Raw genomic sequence first — 26783 nt, forward strand, 5'->3', positions numbered from 1 at the left:
TCCATCCCCATCACTGCACTGAACCCAAAAATCCACATCCAACAGTGGCAAACACAGCAAAACTATTGAAAAAGCTCTTGTGGGAATGTTTTGTTGTCCTTGTTTCCCCTGTGCTACAGGCCCTGTGGGTGGGAATCACTTCTGCTTTAGGAAAAAAACCAAAACCCTGACATGTGTTTTCTGGCCCAGTTTGACCTCAAAAAAGTACCAGTGAGAAGATCTGTGTTTTGGCAGAGGATAGCATGAACGCCTCCAAGAACACAGTGGCTCCTGACACGTGGGGACAGGACTGATCCCAGCTCAGAGAAAAGCCCCAGAAGTGGCTTTGGGAGAGCTCCTGGATAGCCCCTGGAGCCCCACTAGCCCACCCTGGAGAGGATGGTGCTTGGTTGCAGGGGAAGCACAGGGTGAGAGCCAGAGGCACAAGTGTTTGGATGTCCCATGGTGCTGTGTCCAGCCATAGACGTTCCCATGCTGGGAATGTGAACTCACATGATTCCCAAATTTGACAGTGTCTGTACAGTACAGTGTGATGAAAGCTGAAGTATTTCAGCCACTGGTACAACCAGGGAAGCAAACAGGATTCTCCCCACTCCAGATTTAGCTCTTTATTGATTTTCCAGCTGCATCCATCAGTCATTGTCTCAGTGCTAAAATTACCCATTAGAGATACCATAGAAATGAGAGGAAAACAAGACAGGCTTGTGGTTTTGATGAAAAATGCTCAACATCCCAAACAGCAACTTCTGGAAGGAAAATTCTTCCTTTTTAGGGTGGGGACTGGGTTACATTTATTCTTGAACAGCTCAGAGGCATTGAGGGCTTCTGGCTGCTTGTGGTCTGGGGCTTGACCATCTCCCATCTCCCGTGGCCCTTATTCCTGTGCCACTGGCAGCGCTGTGCCCTGCAGGAGGGATTCAGAGGCCTCCCTCCAGCCCAGTTTGTCACCTGTGTCAGATTCAAGAATAAACATAAATCCAGCTTCAAAATCCACATGGACTGCACTGGATGTCCTCTGTCCACGCTGCTGCTTCCTCTCACCTACAGTGACTCCCTGCTGGTGACTGCAGTTGTGTCACATCCTGCAGGTCAGACCCAGAGGCCTGACCTGTCTGAGGTGTCCCTGGGATCCGAGGGATGGTCCCTGTGCTTGTATCTATCACCCCACAGCTGCATTGGGTCTGGGACTGGAGATGCTGTTAACATCCCACCTACATGGAAATGCCCTTCCTCAGGGTTTGACTACATGAATTTGATAGGGTGTGGGTGAATGGCTTCAAACTGAAGGAGAGTAGGTTTAGATTACATATTAGGAAGAAATCCTTCCCTATGAGGGTGAGCAGGCCCTGGCACAGAGTGCCCAGAGAATCTGTGGCTGCCCCTGGATCCCTGGAAGTGTCCAAGACCAGGCTGGACAGAGCTTAGAGCAACCTGGGACATGGGAAGATGTCCCTGCCCATGGCAGGGGGTGGAGCTGGATGGGCCTTTAGGTCCCTTCCAACCCAAACCCTTCTGTGATTCTATCAATAAATCTCTGACCTCCGCCTTGTGAAGAGATTCCAGCCCAGGGAGCTGCACCGTGACCCTGTGGTTCACCCAGGCAGCAGCGGGGAGTCCCCAGGGTCCCCTGCTGCACCCAAAGGTGTCCCCAGAGGGGAGGGCTGTGCTGGCTGTGCCTGGGGCAGGCTGGCTGTGCTGACTCAGCAGCACACACCCTGTGTAAACGCCCGCCAGCTGCTGCTCCAGCCGCTGTTTGCTCAGCCCACACTGCTCTGTTTGCCTTTGGGATCACGATGGAAGGAGATGGCCTTTGGTCCAGAAAATGAGGCAAGGCAGCTCCAGGCACCTGCCTCAAGGATCCTCCAGCATCTCCGCTCCTCCAGCTCCTGTCCAGGCTGCTCAGTAGCTGCAACCCACCAGCACCACCCAAATTAAAAACTCCACGGAGCTCTAGGAGTTACAGGAAAATGCACTCGCCACAGCATAACCCAGCTGCCACGCAGCCAGGAAAATTATTTATTATCATTTCCTTGCAACAGAGATATGGAAAAAAAAAAAGCATCCACCCTCCACAGGTGCAAACAGCAGCAGCTGCAGCATCCACGTTGGAATCTATGTACATCACAGTGTAAAGTCCATTGGGGAAAAAAAATTCAATCCAAGTTTTTTTTTTTTAAAAAAAAAACCTCATGACCTAAAACCAGGAACCAGAAAAAACAAAGTAGTTGAGAAAATAGGTTGGGCCCCTCCCTCTTGCTATAAAATACATATTTCTAAGGCGAAGTTTCACAAGACCAGAAGCGAGGTTCCTAAAGAGTCTGAGCTTGCAGCTGAAGACACCACACAGGCACAAATCCCACGTGAGAAGCTACTGTAGGCACGAGAACCTCCACCCACCCTGGTGCCTCAGTGGTCAGCGTAGTCCTTGGTCTCCACCCCGGTCTCGTTGAGCACCGTCGTCCTCATGATGGCCTCGGTGACCGCGTAGGGGTCGCAGTTGGCCGCCGGCCGCCGGTCCTCGAAGTAGCCGTAGCCATCCTGGCCCACCTGGCGGGGGATGCGGATGCTGGCGCCTCGGTTGGCCACGCCAGCAGAGAACTCGAAGATGTTGGAAGTCTCGTGGTGGCCGGTGAGGCGCCGGGAGTTGTCCCTGCCGCCCCGCGGGTCGTACACGCAGATGTGGTAATCGTGCCGCTTGCTCAGCTTCTCGATGGCAGCTTCGATGTGCCTGTGGGAGAGGAGAGGGGGTTCAGTAGGTCCATTTGGGGGGCGTCACCACTCTTCCTGTGCAGGGACAAGGACAGCTCAGGGGATCCCTCATATAACCAGCTGCTCTTAAAATAATGAGCTGGGACAACCCCAACCCTGCCTGGTGCAGCCACACAGGTGAGGAGACACTTCCCTCATTCTTCCCTATGGCCCCAACCTCCCAGGTACATCCCAGGGACTCACTTGAGTCCTGAGACTTCCCTTGAGACCCCCCAGGACTCACTTGAGACCCCCCTCTCTGCGCATCTCCTCGGTGCTGTAGTTGGTGTGACAGCCAGCGCCGTTCCAGTTGCCGGTCATCGGTTTGGGGTCCAGAGTGGCCACAACCCCAAAGTCCTCGCAGACACGGTGCAGGATGAACCGAGCCATCCAGAGGTGATCCCCCATCTCAATGCCTTCACACGGGCCCACCTGGAATTCCCACTGGAAGGGGCGAGCAGATGCACAGGTAAGGATGGGCAGGTGGGCGCCTCCCCAGCCACCACATCCCTGCCGCTCCCAGCCTGGGCTGTGGCTGAATGTTACCCTTGGGAATCAGCAACAAGGATGGGGAGCATTGAGGCAAGCAACAGGACAACTTTGGCAAACAAAAAAATGGGAAGAAACTGGTCATTGCTATGTAAAGGAAAAACAGAGGGGGTTTTGATCAAAACAGAGGTAAATAAACATGTCTGACTGATGCTGGAGCTGCTGCGAGCAGGACCCCCAGCCCACACTGCAAACAGGGCAGAGGATTAACAAGTAGCCTGTTAGTCCTTCCCAGGGCTGCTCCCTGCCTGGCTGGAGCCAGGCTTGCACCACCCACGGTTACTAAGCACAGGGTGACGTCTTTGTGGCTGCTGGCATGGAAGAGCCTGAGCCCAGGATGTGGAAGGCAGCCAAGAAGGACCCTTAAGAATTTGGGGCAAACAACGGGATGGGTAAAAGTCCTGCCTCAGCTCCACTGCTGATAAGCCCCTGCTTATCACCACCACATCAGCAGCAGGAGAGTCAGCGACCCGCAGTCGGTCAGTCCGGCCACCTGCCTAATGCAATCAGGGGCTCCCTGCTGCTCACGCCTAGATAAACCCAAATCCTCCCCACTGCTCCCCAAGGCCATGTCCCACCCGACCTTCCCTGTTCCCAGCTCCAGAACAGGGCTCAGACCCCATCACTCCACATGGTGTTCCTGCAGCCTATCCCAGCTCCTGCTGTCCCCCACATCCCTGCTCCCACAGGGGAGCTCCCAGCTCTGCTTTGGCAGCCAGAGCTCAGGGAGAGTTAGGAGAAATTCAAATGCACATTTCCATTCCAGCACTGCAACTGCTTCCAGCTAAGCAAAACTGATGTGAGGAGTCACTGGATTTGGTGTTCCAGAGGAGCTGGGAGTTTCTGGCTTATTCCAGCCCCACAATAACTCCTATCCATCACTGGGAATGGGCTGCCTGGGGCCATCCACACGTACCTGGGAGGGCATCACCTCGGCATTGGTGCCACAGATCTTCACCCCCGCATAAAGACAAGCCTTGTAGTGGGACTCCACGATATCACGCCCGTACACCTTATCTGCTCCAACCCCGCAGTAATAGGGGCCTGGAAAGAACAAGGAGTCATCACCCAAGGAAAGCTTCAGAGAGCAACAACAGCATTGTAACATAATCCCACACTCCCAGGTACCTGCTGCCATGGGCAGAGGATTTATGGGAATTAAAATGATGTTTCTCTCCACAGGACATCAAGCCACCGACCCCAGCTCCAGGACTAGCAGTGTGAGCAGTTCATCTGTGAAACCTCAGCCTTATCTTAGCAGCTCAATAATACTTGTAACACATCAACTGGGAGGTGGCGTCGAGATAAGGAAAGTTTGGTCTGCCCAGGGGCACCTCCCTCACCCTTTGAGCACATCAAGCCTCCGAGATTGTTCTGACAACAGCTGGCACTGTTCACGGCTAAGAAAATCCAATTCACCGGGGCTTGATATCTTCCTCATTCAAGCAGGTAAGGCAAAGATCTTCTCCCCGCCTCGGGGAAGGGAGATGTTGCAAGCAGCCGGTCCACACAAAAATCAGGTTGGGGAACCTCTGGCTCTCTCCCAGGAGGCAGCTGAGGAGCTGGCTCACTGCTGCAGGAGGGCACAGCACGCCATGCCAAGCCCTTTCCCCAACAGCCAAGGGGAGAAGGTTTTTCCAGCCCTTGCCAAACAAGTCGTGCAGCTGAGCTGTTTGTGCAAGCAGAGTCCGGCGGGAGCGGCGCGGCTCACGTGAGCCACGGGGCACCAGGTGCTCTCGGCAAACAGCCCCTACCTGGGGCCATCCCTGACGGCAGAGCTGCACCGAGGCTGGGACGAGGCCACCTCCCAGCACCCCACAAGCAGCACGGTGGGAGCTGAGGGGGGATTTTGGGCTGGGGAAGGGCGGGAGCTCTTACCCTGCGGGCCGGGGAAGCCGTTGTCGGGCCAGCCGTAGGGGTGGCCGTTGATGCCCAGCAGGGTGTACTCCTGCTCCATCCCGAACCAGGGGTGGCTGTCCTTCACCAGGTCCATGACTTTCTTGCACGTGTGTCTCAGGTTGGTCTCTGGGGGCAGAAAGGTCCGGGTTAGAGCCGTGCTGTGAGCCAGCACCCACCACTCTCTGCTCCATCCCGCCCCAAGGCTGAGGCTCCACCATTGCCAAGGGCTTCCCACAGAAGCCTTAAGGAAATAATTTGTGAATCCCCCTTCCTGCTCACCAAATTCCTCCTCACAGTTACTCCATCACCGGAGCATCAGGCCACAGACCAAGAGGGTTTAATTACCCTGTTCTCCAAACCACTGCTGATGGTCCATCCTCCTCTTACTCACTGAGAGACAAGGAGCCTTACCCCAACCCCATCCTACATGCATTCAGCAGACCTGGGAACAGGCACTTCCATCACTCCTTCACCCCCATCCTCTTTCTACCAGCCTCATCTTTATTATTGTTCTCTTTCTGCAGCTCCATGGTTTTGGTTAGCATCCAGACTGGCTGGCCCTGCCTTGGCCTTTTGAGGTGCTCAAGGCAACTGGGGCTTTGCCAGGAAAACAAAGATAGCAGAGAACTGTCCAGACATGAACAAGCCAGGCAAGGGGAATGAGAGCTTGGACCAAGACATCAGTGAAAAAGGCTGAAAAACTGCTGTGACAGGGACAGGCAGGCTCCAGGCTGCACATTCTGCCCTAACTTGCAGTAAAACCCCAGAGCAGCTACAGCAGAGCATGGGGCTGGAGGCAAGCAGTGGCAGATGGGGAGCAAGGCTAAGAATTTCTTCCCCTGAGCCCACACAGCCCTTAAGGTCCATGGAAACCCACCACGGGAAGGGCTGGAGGGTACACCCCTCTCACCATCAGGGCTCTGGGCTGAGCTCTCTCTGCCCCAGGAGCCCCAGGATCAGGGGCTCCCTTTACAAACTCCTGTAGTGGAGGAGCTGCCGGGCAGGAATCTCAACCCAAGACACGTCCCCCACCCGTGTCTGGACGCTGCTGGAGGAGGAATCAGCCCCGTCTTTCACCATCCCTGCCCGCTGCTCTCCCGGCAGAGCTGCATCACCCGCAGATGCCCTCTCCCTCCCCCTCACACCCAGCGGCGCACAGCCCTGCTTGAGTGGCAAATATCCGGTTATTTACCGGCAATAACCCCTCCGGGAGCCCCTCAGCGCGTCCCTGCAAACAGGCTCCTTTTCCTGTGGCTGGGGCTTTATCACAGGGACAAGACGGACTGCAGACTCGGTGATAAGACCGAGAGCCGCGCGTTCTGGGGCAGTTTGCAAAAGGTCACTCTGAGCGAGCACACGCCGTCTCAGCATCTCCTCCTTCCTTTTCTGCAGCCTCCCACCAGCGAGAAGAGCAACCACAACCCCGGCACGCCAGAACCCCGCACTTCCAGCTCCTGCTCCCCCCGTGGCTGGGCGAGCTCGGGCTTACGAGCCGGGAGATGCCTTTGGCGAGTGCCGTGAGTGAACTCCACGTCTCGCTGCTCTTCTCCTCGCCCTGTGCCACTAAAACAGGTTCCTGCAAACAGCCACCGCCACCAGAGCTTGGATTTCGGAGCCTGGGGCCAAGTGCTCGGCGCTCAGCTGCGCCCCGGGGCCGGCGGTCCGGAGCAGGCGGAGCCTGGGGCAGGTGACACCCTAAATAATAAGGGGGTGACCCTGGGGAGCTGGGGGTGCTCACCTGCGGGTTTCCTGTTGTACTTCAGCACTTCGCAGAGCACCAGCTTGTTGGGGTCCAGGCAAAAGGGGTCCCTGAACATGCAGACCGGCACCAGGAACATGTCACTGTTGGAGCCCTCTGCCTGTGCCGTGCTGGAGCCATCGAAATTCCACTCGGGGACATCTGCGAGGCAGGAGGGGGACGGAGGTGGGAGTGAGGTTGGGAAAAGTTCTACATACGGATTGTGCCAAGTGCTGGCAGCTCAGATCCAGGATGGAGCGCCCAAATGGTGCCGAGTATCATGGGATGTCAGCCACAAAGGTTTTCTTGCACATCCCCGGAGCCCATCGGTGCTCCCTGAGCGTCAGTGTGTTCACCCCTCCCCAGCACCATCATGCACGGGCAGGATCAGTCCCAGCCACTCCACCTCCCTCTGCCAAACCCCATCCAGATGCCGACACGTCTCCATGCCTGTTTGCCTTGTGGAAAGGGGCGAGGAACTCATCCTCCCCTTCCCACCCAGCACTAATAGCAGAGATTAGCGGATTAAGCAAACCGCAGGGACGCAGGTTGGATATTCACCCTGCTGCGTGGTGCAGCCCCACCAGACAGCTGCAACAGGTATCAGTGGTGCCCCACAACCAGGGAGAGCCCATCTCCCACCGCCCGAAGCATCCCAGAACTTTTCCCAGAGATGCTCAGGGCCCTCCACCACACCACCCATCACCCGAGGGACAAGCAGCCGCGTTACCTTCGATGCTCTTGGGCTCCTTATCGAGGGTCCTGCTCTTGCAGCGCACGCCCTCGCCGCTGCCGTCGATCCAGACGTAGGTGACCTGAACCCTCCCATCCTGGGGCAGCCTCATGTACTGCTCCCGCACCAGCTTGTTCAGCCTGGAGCTGTGCGACACCGACATGGCGACGGCCCTGCGAGGGCGCACAGGTGAGTGCCACATCACCCCTGCCCATCTCCCCACGGGTATTTTACAAACCAACCTCCCAGCCCATAACAAGCCACCCAAACTCCCCCCATCCCTCCCGGCTGCTTCCCCCAGCGGGATTCGAACCTGCCACGCCCTCGCTCACCGGCCCCAGCGCTGCCCGCGCCCGCTCCGCCCGCATTTTAAAGGCGCCCGCGGTCGGGGGGCGGTGCGGAGGCGGCTCCGCCCCGGGGCGGCAGTGCCGGGCCCCGGTCCCCACCTCCGGGACACCCACTGAGGACGTTTAGTATTGTTTTCTTTTCTTTTCTTATTAAAATATTACTTATTAAAAAAGACGGCTATCGCACAGCTAAAGCACCGCTTTATTTAAAAAGTAGTGAGGTATTGGCTAAATAACTTCTTGTTTATTTAAAAAAAAAGCAGGTGTTACTCATTTAAAATTATATTTGCCACCCCCGGTTCCCTCTCTGAGTGTGTCATCCCTTTTGGCCCCTTGTTTGTGTAGGGTTGCCCTCTGTGTACACGCGTGCAGGTGTTTTACTCCCAGCGCTGCTCAGTTGCTGTCGAGGGGGCAGCTGGGGAGGCTGCTGGGTTGTGCTCCCCCAGCACCCCAAAACCTGGCTGGGACCATGTGATGGAATGGATCTGGGTGCCTGGGTGCTCCTGGGGACATCAGTGGCAACGAGATCCCTGGAACAGGGGCAGCCACATTCCCGGGACAGGGACAGCCAGATGCCTGGCAGCCCTACCACTACCTCTCTCCCCCCATCCTGCCCTGGGCACCCCAGGAACGGCCCCTTCACACCCGGCTTCAGCCCCCCCGTGGCTGCAGGGCTGGGTTTGCCCCCAAGGCTTTCCTTGGAAGGGAGGAAAGGCTGAGAGCTGCAGGGAGAGCTGCAGGGAAAACACCACAATCTCCTAGTTCAGCCCTTCCTGTCTATAAACCGCTGAGTTAAAGCACAATTTTTAAGCACCGGAGCGTAGCAGAGTCTCTTTAAACTCCCAAACTATCCAAGCTCAGCACAGGCTCTGCTGTGATTTACAGTCAGCTAAAAACCCTCAGCCAACAGGTGTGAATTTCAGTCGATTATTTCAATGTAGCAGCAATTTCCAGCTATTGAGCCGAACACAGATCCAATTAGGTGAATTAAACGCTTCGCTGCCTTCCCAGTTTTCCATAGATCCTGCGTGAGAGGCTCCCACGTGTCGGAGCAGACAGACCCCAAACGTGCCAGGGCACAACCAGCACGGGCACAGCCCGTGCCGGCGCCTCCGGGGGTTATCTCGAACACTCCCGGATTTTCTTCTGGGAGGAGGGCAAGATTCCAAACAACTTCCCCCCCAGCAAACCCGGCGGGGTGAGCGCGCCTCGACTCTCCATCCTCGGTTTTTAAGTAGTTTTCCGATGTTATAAAAGGAGAAAAGGCTTTAAGGCATGTCTGGGCTCTAAAGCAGTCGGATTTTTGCTAATTTACCCAGTTCTTAAGACAGTTTGTGGCTGCCTGACTCACTCCCAGGAATGTTTTTCTGCAAAACACCAGGGCAGCTAAAAAAACTGCTTCACGGTTGATTGCCCCCCCACAGGACATCTCCTCCCCGGGCACTGTCCCAAGACATCAGCTCTGTTTTTCTTCTGAAGGTGTTTTGGTCCCGCAGGCAGATAAAGAATCGGGAAGAAACCTGAAAGCACTTGGGATTGCACAAGAACCAGGAAATGAGATTGGCAGCGACAGAAGCAAAACTTAATTAGCAATTTCGGTGACCGGGCGGTGACATCAGTGGCAGCGGGCTGCGGGCGGGCCAGACGTCACCCACCCCGCAGCTCGTGGGTGCTGCCCCGAGCAGAGCACCTGGGAAGGAGGTTGGCACACGAGGATGTGCCCAAGGTCCCTGGAGCAGCGGTGGCAGAGCCACGCAGGTCTTCCCCCTGTCCTTGACGCTGCCCCGGTGACATTCAGGGTCTCCTGCAACTGAAGCTGGGGTGCAGCTCGAAAGCAGCCACCTCCCTCTGCGGGGTATTTTAGGGACACATCCACAAATGCGGCTGCAAAGCTCAGCATTTCCTCATTCTTGTTTGGAAATCGTCCCAGGGCAGGAGGAAGTGCGCCCCTGGGTGTGCAGCCCTTTCCCGGAGGCCTTGCAGCACCGAGCCGGCGCCGTGCCGGGGAGGCGTCAGCGGCTCCGCCGGATCCTCGGCTCCCTGCTCGATCTCCATCTCAATCTCCATCCCGCCTGGGGAGCTGGAGCCCGCGGGACCGGCCTCAGGGCTGGAGGGAGAAGCAGCGGCTGATGCTGAGCAGAAAGCACAGAGATGGATCTGCGTCCCTTGGGAAGGATTGCAAACCGCACCCGAGGAGAGAGGAGCTGCGTCCTCCAGAGACAGCAGGGCCAGCACCGCTGTGCTCATTGTGACAGGAGGGCTCCGCCGAGACCCTGCACCTTCCTGACTCAGCTGGGTGGGGGAGAGGCTCAATTTATTCCCAGTGAAAGCTCTGGCTTCCCTCCTGGATGTGCCCACCTGTGCAGAAATACCCCAGAGCTGGAGAGGGCTCAAATCCAGGGAGAAATGAACCAAAATCCAGGCTGAGTTAACCCAGTAACCTGGATCGGGAAGCAGAGCTCCTCTGTGAGCAGCTGAGCACCAAAACACCCCAAAGGGGAAGGCAGAACAAACACCAATAATCCCTCACCTGGTCAGAGCCCACCTGCCCCAGGAGAGCAAACACGGTGCATTTGTGGTGTTTGGGGACAGCAGGGACAACAGCAGCCTGTGGGGGCACAGGAGCGGAATCACAGAATTCCTAAGGGTGGAAAAGGTCACTGAGCCCAGCTGCTACCCCAGTGCTGCCAAGGCCACCACTACAGCAGGTCCCCAAGTGCCATGGCACCATCCCTGCCCAAACACCGCCCCCGAAGCAGCTCGCCGAACAGACACAATTATTTCACGCCAAAAAGGATTTTAGGAAGCAGGAAAAAGCGTTCCTGCCATATAAAGTTGGGCACCTGCTTAGTCAGTTTTTCCTGGGATCAAGCCTCACCTCACCAAGCCTAATTCCAGCCATTCCCATAGCAACAACCCTGTTACACCAACAACAGGGAGCACAATTCACACCTGGGTCCTCGAGGCTCTGGAGTAACATTTTCTCCCAAACAAGCCCAGGCTCTGGAATCAGCGGGCTCCTGCCTGCTCCCCTCCACGCCAGGTACAGTAAATATTAACCACCACGAGGCTCAGGGAATCAGTCACTGGCCCAAGGTCGGGCGGGCGGCGGAGCCGAGGGCAGGAAAGGGAGCAGGGGTGTCCTTGGAGAAGTAAAAGGTCACAGATAAATCTCCAGAGGATTTTGTGAAGCCCGTTCAGAGCTGCAGCAGAGGGGTTTCCCCACATGGAGGACAGCAGGGAGAGAAGAAGATTCTGCTGTGCTGCTCCAGCCCGGACCAGCCATCACCTCTGGTGCCATCTGGGATGTCACCCCCATGCTCACAGGGTTGCAGGAGGCAGCAGGGCTGCTCCCCTTCCCAGTGTATTTTTTTGAATCAGGCTGGAGACCCATCCTAGGGAGACCTGGCCAAGCCCTAATTACTTCCAGTTTTTATCTCTCTGACTTTGAGGCTTTATTAGCCTGAGCATTTTCCAGCCTTGCCAAAATACACCAATGATAGTTCTTGCTTTGATAGGATAGTAATAAATCATTAAGAAATTTTCCTTTTTGATTCTTCAATCAGCGAGATTGAAAATCTTCAGTAACACAACTTGTTTTACCACAAAGGGGTTAAACACGGACTAATTTACCTCGTGGGGTGACTTCTAACACCTCCCCCTGGTGCTGCAGCAGGGCAGGGGGCTGGGCCTTGGCTGCCACATCCCTCCCCACCGTTGCCCAAGCAGGATCATCCCTGGGCACAAAGCAGGGATTTTGGGATGAAGAGTTCCAGTTTTACTCTAAATCATCCTCCAGGATTCAGGACACTGCTCAGAACTGAGGGAGTTCCTCCCTGGTTGTAAAACCCCCAAAGCACCTCCCAGAGCCCTGGAGCCCCCCGGGAGAGCATTCCCTCTCCCCAGGATCGGTGTGACCAACCCGGGCTGGCTTTTGTCCTGCCAAACAGTTCGGCGGGGAGATTAGAGGGAAGGCAAAGAGCAGGATCGGCAGGAGGAGCCCGGCACAAACACCATAAAGGGATTAGAGGGGCTGGGGGCAGAGCAGGTGGGAATTCTGCTGCGTGCACTGCGCTGGAAGAGAGGGCTTTTTCCAGCTGAGGTAGCCGGGGGGATGCTGTGGGGGAAGGTGGGTGGCCCAGCAGGGCTGCAGGAACGGGCTGGGAATGTGCAGGGTGCTGGGATGGGGCAGGAGGTGGCCAAGGGGGGTCAGAGCCACTCTGAGGGGTCCAGCAGAGACCACCCAGTGCCAGGGGGGCTGTGCTGGCATCCCCCTGTCCCCAGTGCACACCCACTTTTACACTTTGCTGCAAAACTGCTGAACTGACAGTTTCCCTTTACAATTAAAACACATTTAGGCAACAGCAAATCTCCTTAGATTTGCACCCAAACCACTTTGCCTTCATTCAAATAGTGCTGCCATACCTTTCTCTGTGCACACACATATAAATACATATATATATATGACATTTAAATACATATATATGGCATACAAATATATATGGCATATAAATATATATGGCATATAAGTACATATATGACATTTAAATACATATATATGACATAGAAATCCATATATATGGCATATAAATCCATATATATGGCATATAAATCCATATATATGGCATATAAATCCATATATATGGCATATAAATATGCATATATATAGTATATAAATACACATATAAATTACCTATAAATACATATATATGATCTATGAATACATATATATTACATAGAAATGTGCATATATATGACCTATAAATACATATATATATGCACATACACATCATTGTTTATGATTATGTTATGTCATATTTGAATACACCTGGGAAAGCCACAGTCCCAACCCAAACAGACTCAGTGGTCACCAAAGCAGCCAGCAGCAACCCTGAAAAGCTGAAATTCTTCCACCCAGGCGGGGTCCCCCTCAGGGATTCCCCGGCAGCCTCGCAGCTCTGTGTGAGCTGCCAGTGCAGGCCAGGCTCCCTCCCAGCTCAGAGCTGCATTAGGGTCTGTTTGCAGAAAGCTCTCATAAATTATTATCACAGAATCAGTGAGGTTGGAAAAGACTCTGAGCCTCCTTTTCTCCAGGCTGAAGAGCATTTTGGAGGTTATTTTCAGCTTCAGGGGTCTGTGTACATTTGTAAGGGTGAGGCTTTTCTGCTTCAAGGCAGCAGAAAGGGCTCACTCACAGAGCTGCCCTGAGCATCCTCGTGCAGCCCCACTCCTGCAGCCCACAGACAGAATAAACCCCAAACAGATTCCCCCTGACAGGCTTTCATTTGAATTTACTTTTACTGTGACAGTCTCTTCAGGCTGCAGGAAAAGAAATTGGGTGAAAAGGAGGGGGCATGTGAGACATGCCCGACCTCAGGAGACCAAAGTGCCAGGGGACAACCTCCAGCCTAAGAGCTGATTCCAGGGCAGGAAAAGCAACACAGGCAGGAGCAGGAACACAAAACCCACTGGGTAGGTGACCAGCTGGGCTGAATTTCACCCAAACCTTCCCTGGGATCACTGACAGCCAGGGAGGAAAAGCTGCCTGTGGGGCACAAAGCAGGGCTGCCCCAGCTCACAGGGAGCCAGGGCACCCCAGGGCTTCTTGGGCAACAAAAGGGACCCATTTCCCTGGGATCTCTGCAGAGAAGGCCCCAGCAGGCTCTGACTCACAGGGGGAACTACTTTCTCATCTCTTCAGAGAGAGAAACCATGAGCTGGAGCTCCCCACACTGGAGCAGGAGCCCATGGGCTCCCACCCAGCTCTTGGCTTCAGGGAGAGGACAAGTGACAGAAGGAGAGGAAAGCTGCACAAGGGAGGTTGAGGTTGGATATTAAAGAGAAAAAACAAACCATTTAAAAGCTTGTAAAGCACTGGCACAGACTGCCTAAGGAACTGATGGAGTCACCCATCCCTGGAAGTGTTTGAAGAAATGTGAGAATGTGGCTCTTGAGGACATGGCCTAGTGGTGAACAGTGGTGGTGCTGGGCTCACAGATGGACTTGATGATCTTAAAGGTCTTTTCCAGCCTTAATGATTCTATAATTCTGTGATTGCTGCCCTGTGACATCCTTCCCCAGGCTCCAGCCAGGATCTTGGGATGCAAATTTTAACCAGCAGCGTTTGTTTCAGCAAAACTAAATATCAAAAATCTCAGTGCACCAAAGCTCCCATAGCAGCAGAGCACTCAGAGCAGAGTCTAAACAAGCAGTGAACCACCAAAAAGATCAACTCCTTTCAATGTAAATACAATTATCAGCACCAGCAATTGATGCACCCGGGCAGCCACAGCCTCCTCGCCCAGCTGGTTTCCCAGCCTGTATCCTGTTTGGCAACCCCATTTTGCAGCCTTACACAAATGCAAAGCTTTTTCACTTCCCTCCCTGCCCACACTGAGCCCTGGCTGCTGCCAGCAGGGCCTCCAAGCCAGCAGCACTCTGTTTGTCCGAGTCATGAGGGGATTTTTCCGAAGAAAATAGGAGGAGACTCCTCGCTGGTGGTTTTTGTTTTCTCAGTGCTTACCCAAACCCTGTGCTTTCCTCAGCAATGTCATCTCCTTGCAATCACATGAGTTCAGGAGCTGGGACTTTTAAAGGGTAAAAAATGAATTAAGCACTTTTAAGGCAACTTTAGAGCTTGCAGCGTTTGGCCTTTGCTACAAAGAACAAGGCTCCTTGAAGGGGGGCCATGTCTGAGGCCTCTGGTGCAACTGGGTGGGTATTTTGGAGGGAAAAGGTTTGTTTTCTAGGGCAAACCACCTTACTGCCAGCTTAATGCAGGCTCTCCATACAGGAAAGGTAAATTCTGGCAGGTTCCTGCAGAGCAAAGCAGCCAGATGTGCTTCAGCACTTCAGGCACCGGGCTTGAGCTTCAGGGGCTGTAACTCCATCCAGATCCTACCAAGGCAGAACCAGAAGCTCCCTTTGGTGGGGCTTTAATGTGAATTTAAACCAAATCAGAGCCCTAGAACATCCCTTGCTCTGGGTGAAAACACTCTCTAAGCACTTCATTTTGGCCTTGTTTAATTCCTTTTGCTTTCCAGCAGGGCATCCCCATCCATGCTGGTTCCCATCCCTTTCCCAGCTGAGATTAAGGTGACACAGGTTTGTTTTCCTGCCACAGCAGCAGCCACTCCAGATTATCACCCCCCCGGACGCTCATCCCGAGCTCCCAACACGATCCCCAAATGCAGCTTCTGCCCCAATCTTGGGGTCCTCTCCCAGCACTGACTGGGCTGAGCTGCTGATGCAGCCCCACATCCTCACCTGCCCCTCATTTGCTGCCCAGCAAGAGCAGGGACATCACTGATCCTGTGGATTTACCCTGGCTCAGCAGCCAAACCCAACACATCAAACCGGTGATGTGGGGCTGATGAGCCCTGAGGGGCACAGCCAAGCACAGCAGCCCCCTCTGCACCCCCACATGAGATCCTCCAGCCTGGCCAGTGGGGTCCAACACCCCAGCAAGGCTGGAGACACCCCAGCATACCCAGAGCTGCTCCCTGGGAGCCTCTGTGTGCAGCTGGAGCAGTGGCCCAGTCAATGCCTCCATCCCCTTTCCTGTTTTACCCCCTAGGATGGAGCAAAGCACCCCCCCAGCACCTCCCTCTTCCCTGCCCAAATTCTGGCAGTGAAATCCCCTTGCAAGGAGCAGCTTTGTCTCTGCTCCCCTCTCACCTGCATCTCCAGAGCTCCCAGCTCCTGCACTGCTCCCCACACAAGCAGAGCATGGCTCTCACACCTTAAATCAATCACCCCCTCTTCCACCTCTCCAGGCTGCAAAGTCACTAATTACCCCTTGGCAATTAGCACAAAGAGCTCTGGGATGTCCCTGATGGGCTCAGTGCCCTTACAGGTGTCATTTCCCCCGTGCCCAGTGTGGGAAATGGATTTGTAGAAAATTCTCAAAAGGTGCCAGAAGGCTCACAGAGTGTGACTAAACGGGCTGACACGATGACTGACTTTAAGGCATTTACAGCACAGTGTGATTAAAACTGATAGGCCAAGAAACACTTATAATATATTGTAATTAAGAAATGGTTGGTTTCTGATTGTGATGGAGTGAATTATAACATCTGTATTGTCTCGCCCTTCACATGAGACTGAAAATGGAATAAAAGCTTTTAAAAGGCCTCTCAGTTGCCCCATCTCTGGTTCAGAAAAGAGCATGATCCGACACCCAAGGTGCTGCTGAAGGCTCTGCTGCCCTCTTGGCTCAAGTGACCACAGAACAAGTCAGGAAAAGTCACAGAGGAAAGTCAAATTCACTGTTCTGTGGGAGCAGGAGCCTGTTCCAGCTGCGGGCAAACCCTGGGGTGCTTCTCGGCCCCTCTGAGGAGCCCCCCCCGTTCCTGCACACAGTCACTGCACTGAGCCCTCGCCAGCTGCCCCCTGCTCTGGCTGATGGCACACGGGGACATTGGGTGGCCATGGAAGGGCCACATCCCCTCCCCACAGCAGCCAGCCTGGGGCAGCCCCTGCTCCAGACCAGGACACCCTGAGTCCTCCTCGAGGAGCTCAGATTGTCAGCAGCTCTGGCTGCCTGGAGAGCAGCAGCAGCAGGGACAGGATGGTGCTGGCACAGTGGCCAGCCCAGGGACACAGATGTCCCTGTCACCTCGTGGGATCTCCCCGCTGGCCCCCAGCCAGTGGCAGTGTGGGGACAGCCCTGCCCTGACACAGCCCCAGCTGGCAGAGCTGTGTCCCTCTCGGCCTGGGGACAGGGACACTTCCCCAGCTGCGCTGTCTCCTGGCCCCGGTCCTGCCCGGGGCAGGGGGGAGGAGAAGGACACAGCTCCTCATTCGATCACTAAATACTGATTGGGTTGTCCTGGCTGGAGTGACCAGGCTGGGTGGTGGCAGCCAGGGGGACAGAGGGTCCCTGTATAGAGAACAGCCCCATGTGCAGCCCTAGGCCCTCCTCAGCCTCCCAGGGCCAGGCAGGAGGAAGAGGAGGCTGCCCCAGGGGGATGGAGGCAGGAGCCAGGGCAGCTCGGGGGAGGCCAACATTCCCCACCCCACAGGGAGCTGTCACTGGGCTCCTTGGGGCCACACAACCCCCAGACACCAAAACACAACAAAGCCCAGCCTGGAGGGAGGGGACAGCACTGGGGACACCACCCAGAGCCAGGGGAGGTTTGTGGGTCCCCCACAGCCACTCTGGGGTTTGTGCCACCCATGCCAGCCCAGCAGGGCAGGAACCTGCTCTGGGCAGTGCCCCTGTCTCTCACACCTGGCTGGATGTGTTTGCTCACACCTGAGCCAGCTTTGGGCAGGAGGGAGAGGGATGGGGGAAGGTGGGAAGGAAGCAGCAGAGCCAGAGCAGCCCACTGGGAGAGCCCAGGAAAAGGGGCCACAAAGCAGGGAATTGTGTGTGCCACCCGTGGCATCTCCAGTCAGGAATGGCATCTGTCCATCAGCCACAGCGACAGTGCCCATGGCATCCTGCTGGGGCAGGGACAAGGGACACCCCCCAGCCATCCAGGGGTGCCACCAGGCCTGGGCACAGCAGTATGGGGTAGCCATTCCCAGGCTCTCCCAGTCCTGTGAGGCCAGGGCAGAAGGGGAGCCCTGGACAGGAACCTCCTCCTGGTCCCTCACCCAGGTGCCACCCACTCCCCATCCCTGGTGGCACCACTGCCTCATCTGGGAGTGGACCTGGGAGAGTATTGGGGCCCTGGGGAGCTCAGCAACCCCCTGGAGCTGCTGCTGGGACTGTGCCAGTCCCCTGGGGCACTGCTGGAGGAGTCTGGGCACCCTGTGACCCTGTCCCCATCACTCACCTCTGCAGAAAGCCAAAATAACACCGTGCATGGCCCTTACCAGGCAGGTCCCAGTGCTCCCAGCAAGGCTCCAGCAGCACCCTGGGGCTGGCCAGGGCTGCTCCCCCCCAGGCACCTTCCAGCTCCGTGCCACACCCACACGGCCCCAGCAGCAGGATGGGATCAGCACCCCCAGCCCCTGAGCAGAGGGAGAAGCCTCTGATGCAGCTCCCCCTCCTCAGGACGGGTGATGAGCCTCAGCAGAGGGCAGGGAGGGAAAGCGAGGCACAAGGATGAGCCCTTGCCAGCTGGCTGGAGGAGGAGCAGGAGGAGAAACCAGGAGGACCTGGGTGACAATCTCATGGCCGTGGCTGGCACTGGTTTTCTTGGCTCATCATTTTTTAGCTGGGCAGGGCTTGGAAAGGCTGGTACCCCCTTGGGGCAGGGAGGTGCTGGGCCAAATGAACATTGTGACCTTCTGGGGGTAAACTGAGGTGCAAAGCAGCCACTGAGACTCCATTTCCAGCAGAAATGGATTTGGGATGGTTTTTGCTGGTTTTGGGGGGACTGACCCCAGCAGGGGCCACAAGCCAGCTCAGCATGGGGCTGCACACAGGCCAGTGGGGCAGATTTCTATGGATATGGGGGGTTTTAACCAAAACTCATGCCTGGGACATCCAAAGGCACCTTTTCATACAAATCCATCTTGTAAATATTTATCCTGTTCCCGCCTCCATCAGCGAGCAGCCCTGGAGGTGCTGGCAGTCTCGAGTGGCCTCTTGCCAGGCCAGGAGCTTTAAAAACTACTTTTGTTTGTGCTCAGAGCAGGAAAAGCCACCAAGGTCCTGGTTTGCAGGTCACAGGGGATGTGGCCTTTACAGTTTCCAGCCTCTGCTCCCTGCAAGCCACCCTTGATGATTGACTGACCTGCAGATTTTCCCATGTCAATTTTCCAGCTGCTTTGGGCACAAAATAAACTTGAAAAGGCAGCTCATCCCCTCCAACACTGCAAAGCTGATTTGGTGATTTGGAGCCCTCACTCTTGGGGTGTGAGCTGTTGGGGCTGGAGGAGCAGAGAGTGAGTGGATTGAAAACTGGGGGAGGGGCTGGGTGGTGATGGGTGGCACGAAATTTAGCTGGCAGCCAGTGACTGGTTCTGTATCCCAGGGGTCAATCCTAGGAATCCTGGCTCCAGTCCTGATCAACATTCAGTGAACTGGATGATGGGGCAGAATGTCCTTTTGACAATTTTTGCTGTTGGCATCAAACTGGGAGGGATGGGTAACGTGCCAGAGGGACCTGGACAGGCTGGGAATGGGGAGGCAGGAATCTTAGAAAGCTCAGCAGCGAGGAAATAAAACGTTCTGCTTCAGAGAGGGACCAGGGAAAGGCAGGAAAGAACCTGGGGGTCCTGGTGGACTCTGACCTGAACATGAGCCACCAAGAAAGCTGATGGCACCCTGAGCTGCCAGGTGCTGCCTGAGGGCTGAGGGAGGTGATGTTCTGTCACACTGCGACACGAAATAACTCACAGAAGTAGGTCAGATGTAAAAGGAAAGAAAAAGAACTCAAAAAAGTAAACTTTATTTTTTGACTCTACTATATATACAATAGCAAAAATTATAGTGGATTGGAGGGTGAAATTGCCACCTCTCCAACCACACTGGTCAAACCAACAGTCCATCAATTCTCTCCACCCACAAAGAAGAATGTAAAACAATCATTATTTACATGAACATGCATGAGAAAACTCAGGTGAAATATGTAAATATCAGAAGGCATAGGAACTTTTAGAAGAACTTTAAAAAGAATAGGGCGACAATGTCCCATCCTTGGAGATGCTCAAAAGCCACCTGGACGTGACAATTCTCTCTGGATGACTCTGCTTGAGCAGGAGTTTGGACTGGGTGGCCTCACAAGGTCCCTTCCATCTCCACAGCTCTGTGGAGGAGGAATAAATCTTGCCCAAGAGCCCCCAGGCAGGGCAGCATCCCATGGGTGCAGCCAGCCTGGTGTTATATATAAATATATATACACATTATGCTCTTTTCTGACCTAGAGATGAGGCAACTGAGAGGCATTTCTAAGTCAGTGTTTCTTATCTCAAAGTTTACATGCAAATACACGCTATATAAACCTCCTATCAAATTTTAAAAATGTTCTACAGATTCGTTTCCCACAGCCTGGGATGAGTTTTGGCAGGCCACGTCCATCCCCGCTCTGCTGAGGCTCTGCCAGCTCAGCAACAGGAAGCACCTTTGCAAGTCACCACCTAAAAATGAGGGTAAATGGCCACCGTTCCTGCCGGGCAGGAGTCTCTGGCAGCCCGGGCTGCCCACACACACCAGACTGGCACCGCTGGCATCCCACAGCAAGGCTGGACCGACCCTGTGCCCTGCGCCCAGGGCTTTCCCCAGCCCCAGGGCAGCAGCCTCGAGCCTCCTCCCCCAGTGACCACTGGGCTCTGACATCATGCAAAGCCTCCCAGCCGCTCATTATCAGCGTTAATATGCAAATCGCTGATGTTTCTGGGCAGGAAGGGTTGTGGGAAAGCCAGGGAATGCGTTTTGCATCCGTAACTTCCTGCTGAAACCCTGAGCTCTGGCTGTGGGATCTGCTCCTAATTCCCACCAGCAATGATAACCTGGATTAACCAAGGATTGGTGTGGTCATGCTCCTTACAAGCACACAAATCCATCTCAGAAAGGCATAAGGAAATCACCTTAAAATACTACAAGCTCAAAACCATTTTCCTGGAAGGGAATAGGGACCATATTCCCAAAAGCTCCTTTAAATCAAACACGTCTGGAATGGAAGGACTTCACTGGAGTTACTAAGTGCTGAGTAACTGCTCCAACTGAGGAGAAACAACAGGGTTTGGAGGGTGCTTAGGGTAGATTTTGGAGTTAAAATGTAGCCTGAGCTACCACTGCTTACAGGACTAGGTTTTAATTCCTTGTTATTTGCCATGCCTGGGAACAATTCTGGGGTTCACAGCTGCCTGTCCCGAGGGAATCCCTAATGAACAGTTAGTTAAGAATCAAAAGGTGACTGCTGACCTGCAGAAGCGTTTAGTACCAAAATCATTAGAGTTATGCTCCCTGGTGGAATAAAAAGGGATTATCCCGATTCAGTTCCTCCCCATCTCTTGCTCAGCTGAATGTTGAAATATGAGGCTTCATTTCTTTGCTGCCACTTTGGCAAATGTGGGCACAGGGACAGAATTTTTTCCCACAGATATATGCAAATGTCCTCTTATTTATTCATCAAATCACTGATCCAAAAGTATTTCCTCACCCAAGAAAGAGCCCAGATCCAGGGTGCAGTTTGCTGGTGACAGGAGTTATCCAACAAGAGTGTACTGACAGCAGGGAACAACACCTTTCCTCTGAGCTTGCCAGGTGCATGAGAGACACAAATTCAATTAAGCTTCACAGCAACCCCAGTGAGGCAGGCAGGTGGGGATTAATCAAGGAATTAATTAGAACAGAGAAGCCAAGTTAGAAAACAAGTCTGCCATCAGTCACTTCTGCCCTGCCCTCGATACCAGGTTCTAGGATAAACAGGTCATTTGTAGGGTCACATTAGAGCAGACCCCAAACCCAAAATGTGGTACTGGGAGCAAAAACCTTGATGAAAATCCCAACCATTGCCCAGCTTCTCTTGGGAGATGTGGAATTGCTTCCTCCCATCCTCTCACAGCAGCACTCACTACAGCACTCTCCAGAAACCCAGAGCACAGCCAGGTCTCTGTGCCCAGCTCTGCTGATGCAAAAAGCAAATCCCAGTTTCTCTGTTAACTGCAGGTTTTCTATTGAAAGAGGCAAGATGGAAAGGGGAAGGATAATTCAGACAGATCTGAGGGATGGAGAAGTGAAATGTGTCATGTCATTCTGTGTCATGCTCACGGGTTGAGTTTACAGCAAATCCTAAAAATCAACCCCGACTTCCAGGCTGCTGCCTTGCCTAGGGAGCATTTCCTCTCTATCTCCTGCTCTAGTCCTCATTTCATTCCCTCCTCTCCCACAGTTTGGATCACTGCAACCTGAGCTGCTCTGGGTGGCCAAGGGACAAGCAGGGATCTGAACGTGGGTGATTTTCCCTTCTCTTGGGGTGCTGGATTCACACCTGCACAGGCCCTGATCCTGAGGGAAGAGAAACAACACAAAATATTCATGGGCAGGAGATCCATGGCAATTTTTGCTGGATTTTCCCATAATTTATGAATTTAATTGCAAATTCTTCCCCTGCTCACCCCTTGCATCCAGCGAGGTCTGGGTCTTCAGCAGTGTGAAAAGTCCCACATTTAGGAGATCCAGCCACCAGTACAGGAGTCTGGTCAGAGCTTCCTTAGAGCCCAGGGAGTCCCTTCCCACAGGAACAACCCCTCAGTAGCACTGAGGATCAGAGAGAACCCCCAAAGTCCTGCAGTGCTGCTCCCAGGAGCTCTGGCACAGAGCAGGAGGAGGAAGCTCGGGGTCTGGATCTCCATCAGGTGCCCCACGAGATCTCCCAGGAGTGTCTGGGCTTGCTCCCGGGCCTTTCACACTCAGCTGGTGCCCAGCAGGTGTGAAATGAGACAGCAGAGCTGCTCAGAGCTGTCACCAGCAAACACAGAAATCAGGGGAGGGCAATGCCAGGGCGAGCACCCCGCTCATGCTCAAGGCAATGGCTCGATGGCAGAGGTGCCAAGACATGGCCCAGGACTCCACAGGACAGCAGAGAGCCTGCAGGAGGTCACAGCACACAGGAGAAAGCATCAGGAACATTATTCATCACCTTCCCAAAGATCCCTGATGCCGAGGATCTGTGGCCAAAAGCTGGTGACTCTGCATTCTACCTCCACAGGACTGCTGGCAGCTGCAAGGGGCCGAATCTTGCATTTCGTGTGCAAATACACAACTTGTGGGAGTCAGTGTCACACCTGCTGTGCTCAGCTTGACATCACAGAACCATGGAATATCCTCAGCTGTAAGGGACCCACCAGGATCCTCCAGCCCAGCCCCTGTCCCTGCCCAGACCCCCCACCAACCCCACCCTGGGCATCCCTGGCAGCGCTGGCCAAACGCTCCTGGAGCTCTGGCAGCCTCGGGGCCGTGCCCATTCCCTGGGGAGCCTGGGCAGTGCCAGCACCCTCTGGGGGAAGAACCTTTCCTGCTCTCCAGCCTGAGCTGCCCTGGCCCAGCCCCAGCCGTTCCCTGGCTCCTGTCCCAGAGCAGAGATCGGTGCCTGTCCCTCATCTTCCTCTCATGAGGAAATTGTAACTGTGATGAGTGTCCCCTCAGTGCTCTCAAGTGCCCTCAGCTGCTCCTCACAGAGTTCCCTGTGGCAGCAGCTCTCTGGCACACAGAGCAGGCACAACTTTCCCAGGCATCGCTCTGGGGAAGGCTGTGAGAAGATCAGAGAAAAGAATGAGAAACAATTCTTATCTCCACTTGCTGCACCTGGTATTGTGAGCCTGTGGAATGTGTCATGGAGATTTGTTTACCAAAGGGTGATTTCTTAATTGGCCACTGGTGATGGTGTTTGAAATCAAGGACCAATTAGGTCAGACTGTACTGGGCTGGCTGTAAGGGTGATGGGTTTATTAATTAGTATGTTATAATAAAGTGATCGATCAGCCTGCTGGAACCATGGAGTCAATGCCAATCATTACCTTGCTACAATAGTTCCCCTCAAGGCCCTTCACCTCCTTTGGACCCTCTCTGATGCTTCAACATCTTTTTTACAATATTTCAATATCTTTCCTATCTTGTGGTGCCCCAAACTGCCCCCAGCGCTGGAGGTGAGGCCGCCCTACCCCAGAGCACAACAATTGTGCCACAAAGGAAGGAGAAAGAGCTGCACAGGAAATGTTCCCCACCACTCACCGCTGAGGGAGGACGATCAAAGAGCTGATCTTGGCTCCAAAAGTGTTTGCACCAGCAGCTGGGGAGGCTGGCTGGGGGCACAGCATCCTCCAAGCTGCTCTTTGCATTGAGGACACTCACAACCCCGAGGTGACCCAGGCCGTGCCAGGCTCCTGCTGGCAGCAGGACAGTGGGTGAGGAATGAGGCTGGCACGGCAGCACCAGCTCTGCTGGCAGGGACCCAGCTGCCCATTTTCGGGAAGCAGATTTTCAGCCCATTCCGTTCACCAGCTGTGGAACACCTCCCTGGCCACTTGGCAGCCTCACATTCACCTGTGGCTGATGCTGAAATCACATTGTGATTGTGTCCAAGCACTCGGATTGACAGCCTGGCTCCTGTGCCCATTGCTGCTCACTGTGGCACATCCCAGCAGCTCCCCACAACGCTCAGGGCTGCTGTGGGATCAGGGCTCTGTGTAATGATGCTCTCAGCCCGCCCTGCACCACATCCCCGGGGATGAGGGACACATTCCCGGGAGGGACCAGCCTGAGGGCATTTAACACTGCCGTGTTTTCAGACAGAGGCACCTGTGCTCTCTCCTGGTTTGGGCAGCCAGAGGCACCTGAAATGAACCTGTCCCTTCCTTGTGCTCCCGGTGATGGTGACAGAACGTGGCTGAACAGCTCAGGAGGTGCTGAGAGCCCCTTTGTCCCCAGCAGGGCCTCCTGGAGCCTGGCTGAAACAGGGTGGCATTTCCCCAGTGTAGCCTTTAGCCCTCACTTTGGTAAATTTGGGAGTCTGGCCCAGAGACCCAGTGAATGCTGATTATTATTTGCTAAGGACAGTGGTTCCTAACACAGGCAGCCTTTAACCCTTTGCTTTCCTCTGTCTTTCACTGCCCTTCCCAAAAAGTGAACATTTCTAAATCAAGGGCTTTGTGAGAATGTTTTGTTGCTGCCTTCTGGCATCATCATCCACAAAGCTGCAGAATCCCAGCCCACAGCAGAGAGCTGGCAACAAGTGGGTCCTTGCTTTTCTACCCAAAACTGTGACAGCAACCAGCTCAGGGTGACAAAAATCCCCAAAGTCATGGGCTTTATTTCACCCCCTGTAGCCATAGCCTGGCTTCAATGCCTACTCTGTAGAAAGCAAGCTTTAATATGTGCAATAATTTCTTAATGCAAGAGGCAGAGGATTTGTACTCTGAGAGGAAGAATTTTGAGTGGTAAAATGAAAACACCTAGGAATTACTACAGAACTTGAAATGGGATTTAACTTAACAAGGCAAAGCAGAAAAAAAAAAAAGTTACTTTTTGTTTAACTTGGAGTAGAATCACACAAACCATTAGCCACAAACTTGCCTGGAAAGCAGTAATAGAAATGCCCCATCCCTGGAGCAGTCCAAGGCCAGGCTGGACAGGGCTTGGAGCAATCTGGGACAGTGGAAGGTGTCCCTGCACATGGCAGGGGGTGGAACAGGAGCTTTAAGGTCCCTTCCAACCCAAACCAGTCAGGAATTCTGTGATTTTATAATCAGAGCTGATCTGGATGTGAAGGGGAGGAATCAGAACCGACATCCAGCCCTCCAGCTCTGAGCATGACAGAGATTTTCTCACCCTTTATGTAAAAAACCCTTCACCTGATGCAGCCCTTACAAACCCCAGCAGCACTGGGGTGACAGCCATGGAAAGCTTTGCATTTAGAAATAATTCCTGTTAAGGCATAATGTGAGCAAAGCACACACAGAGCCCCAGGGGACACTTACCCTGTCCTCCCACGAGGGCCAGGCTGCAGTGCAGGCACTGGCAGAGCAGCAGCAGCTCCTTCAGACTCCCGAGGCAAGAAGGGATGGCAGGAAGAGGCTCTGGGGCCCCTGGCTGTACAGTGGATGGGAGATTGCAGCAGTGAAACTCCAGCAGCTCAGAGAACTGCAGGCAGCAAAAGCAGCAGCTGGGTTTTGCTCAAAATGCCCCAAAAAGCAGAAGCTTCTGGGCTTGGAGACTCTCAGGAGTCTCTGGGCTTGGAGACGCCGTGAGTGGAGCGCAGCTGAGGATGGAGGTGAAGGGGTTGTTTGGCCCTGCTGAGAGCAGGGTCCAGCCACAGAGGAAACATCGAGAGGGCAGAGCTCAGCAGGGCCGGGGTGACATCACTTCCCAAACTGCTGGGGTGGCATCACTTCCCAGGCACAGCAGGAGAGTGTGCACAGCAGCAGCGCCAGGTGAGCTGGGCAGTCAGGGCTGCCAGCTACTGCAGGCACCAATAAATGTGAGCAGCTGTGTCTTCCAGGGTAGAATTTGACACCAACAGGGGGTTGCCTGGCTTGACCTCAGCTGCAGCACTGAAACCCAGCAGGTGTGGGTGCAGCTTGCCCAGGACAAGCTGCAGAGTGGTGGCATCATGAGCTGTGCATGCAGGGCTGTGTGCCCAGGTCACACCAAATGCCCCAAACAAGCACCATGTGGTAGGTCAGAAAATGGGAATATCTGAAAATGTCTTCCTGGGCAAAGGGAAATCCCGGGAGGGCTTTGCTGAGATGTTCAGAAGATGATCTCCTGTGTGTGGACTCCAGCAGATCCAAGCCCAACCTGTGAAACTGCCTCCACCTTCACTGACACCGACTCTCTGCTCTGTAAGGCAGGACACATCCACAGCTGAGGTTAAAAGCCCAGAGAGTGAAATCCTGATGATCCATCCCAATGAACTCTTTGGGACCTGATGGAAAGAGTCCCTGCAGGAAGGTCAATCCATGGATGGTCCAAACTCGATGATTTAAAGCCTCCCTGAGCTCTCCTGTGAGCAGCTCCAGGGTGACTGGGGCTTTCACTGACTCACTGTGAAAGGGCTGCAAACTGAAATTCAAGCTAAAAGGGAAGTTTCTGACAAAAATGTGGTTTAGGGTGCAGCCCATAGAGTCTATTTTGAGCAGAGCCAACAGCCCCCACAGCCTTGTGCCCCAGCTGAAGCCACACGAGGCGATTTCCCCCTGTTCCCCTCAGGGGAAGCTGCACATCGTGACCTGCACATCCATAAAGTGCTGGTTCTTGGTGGGTTTTTGGGTGTTTTGGGGCATGTGCCTTCTTTTGGACCAAATATCCCAGCTCAGTGCAGTGGCTGTGCTGGTTTTGTGTCAGAGGCACTGCTGGTTACAGCACATGAGG

General features: G+C 54.3%; 1 protein-coding gene across 2 annotated transcripts; it reads right to left on the minus strand.

Moving 5' to 3' along the window:
* Positions 1-593: 593 nt before the first annotated feature.
* LOC128798604 (glutamine synthetase) lies at positions 594-26756 on the minus strand. Of its 2 annotated transcripts, XM_053962302.1 has the most exons (9): positions 26338-26756; positions 26211-26252; positions 25391-25502; positions 7665-7840; positions 6935-7096; positions 5176-5322; positions 4214-4341; positions 2993-3192; positions 594-2728 (listed from the first exon to the last, which is right to left on the minus strand). In XM_053962302.1, the coding sequence occupies exons 1-9, from the start codon at positions 26531-26533 to the stop codon at positions 2407-2409; spliced, it is 1485 nt and encodes a 494-aa protein (XP_053818277.1). In that variant the 5' UTR covers positions 26534-26756; the 3' UTR covers positions 594-2406. The 2 variants fall into 2 exon arrangements, with proteins under 2 accessions (XP_053818277.1, XP_053818278.1); XM_053962303.1 differs by lacking the exons at positions 25391-25502; positions 26211-26252; positions 26338-26756 and adding an exon at positions 7981-7998 and having other exon boundaries at positions 1958-2728.
* Positions 26757-26783: the final 27 nt, after the last annotated feature.

The sequence above is a fragment of the Vidua chalybeata genome, chromosome 21 (genome assembly GCF_026979565.1).
Source record: "Vidua chalybeata isolate OUT-0048 chromosome 21, bVidCha1 merged haplotype, whole genome shotgun sequence".
Lineage (NCBI taxonomy): Eukaryota > Metazoa > Chordata > Aves > Passeriformes > Viduidae > Vidua > Vidua chalybeata.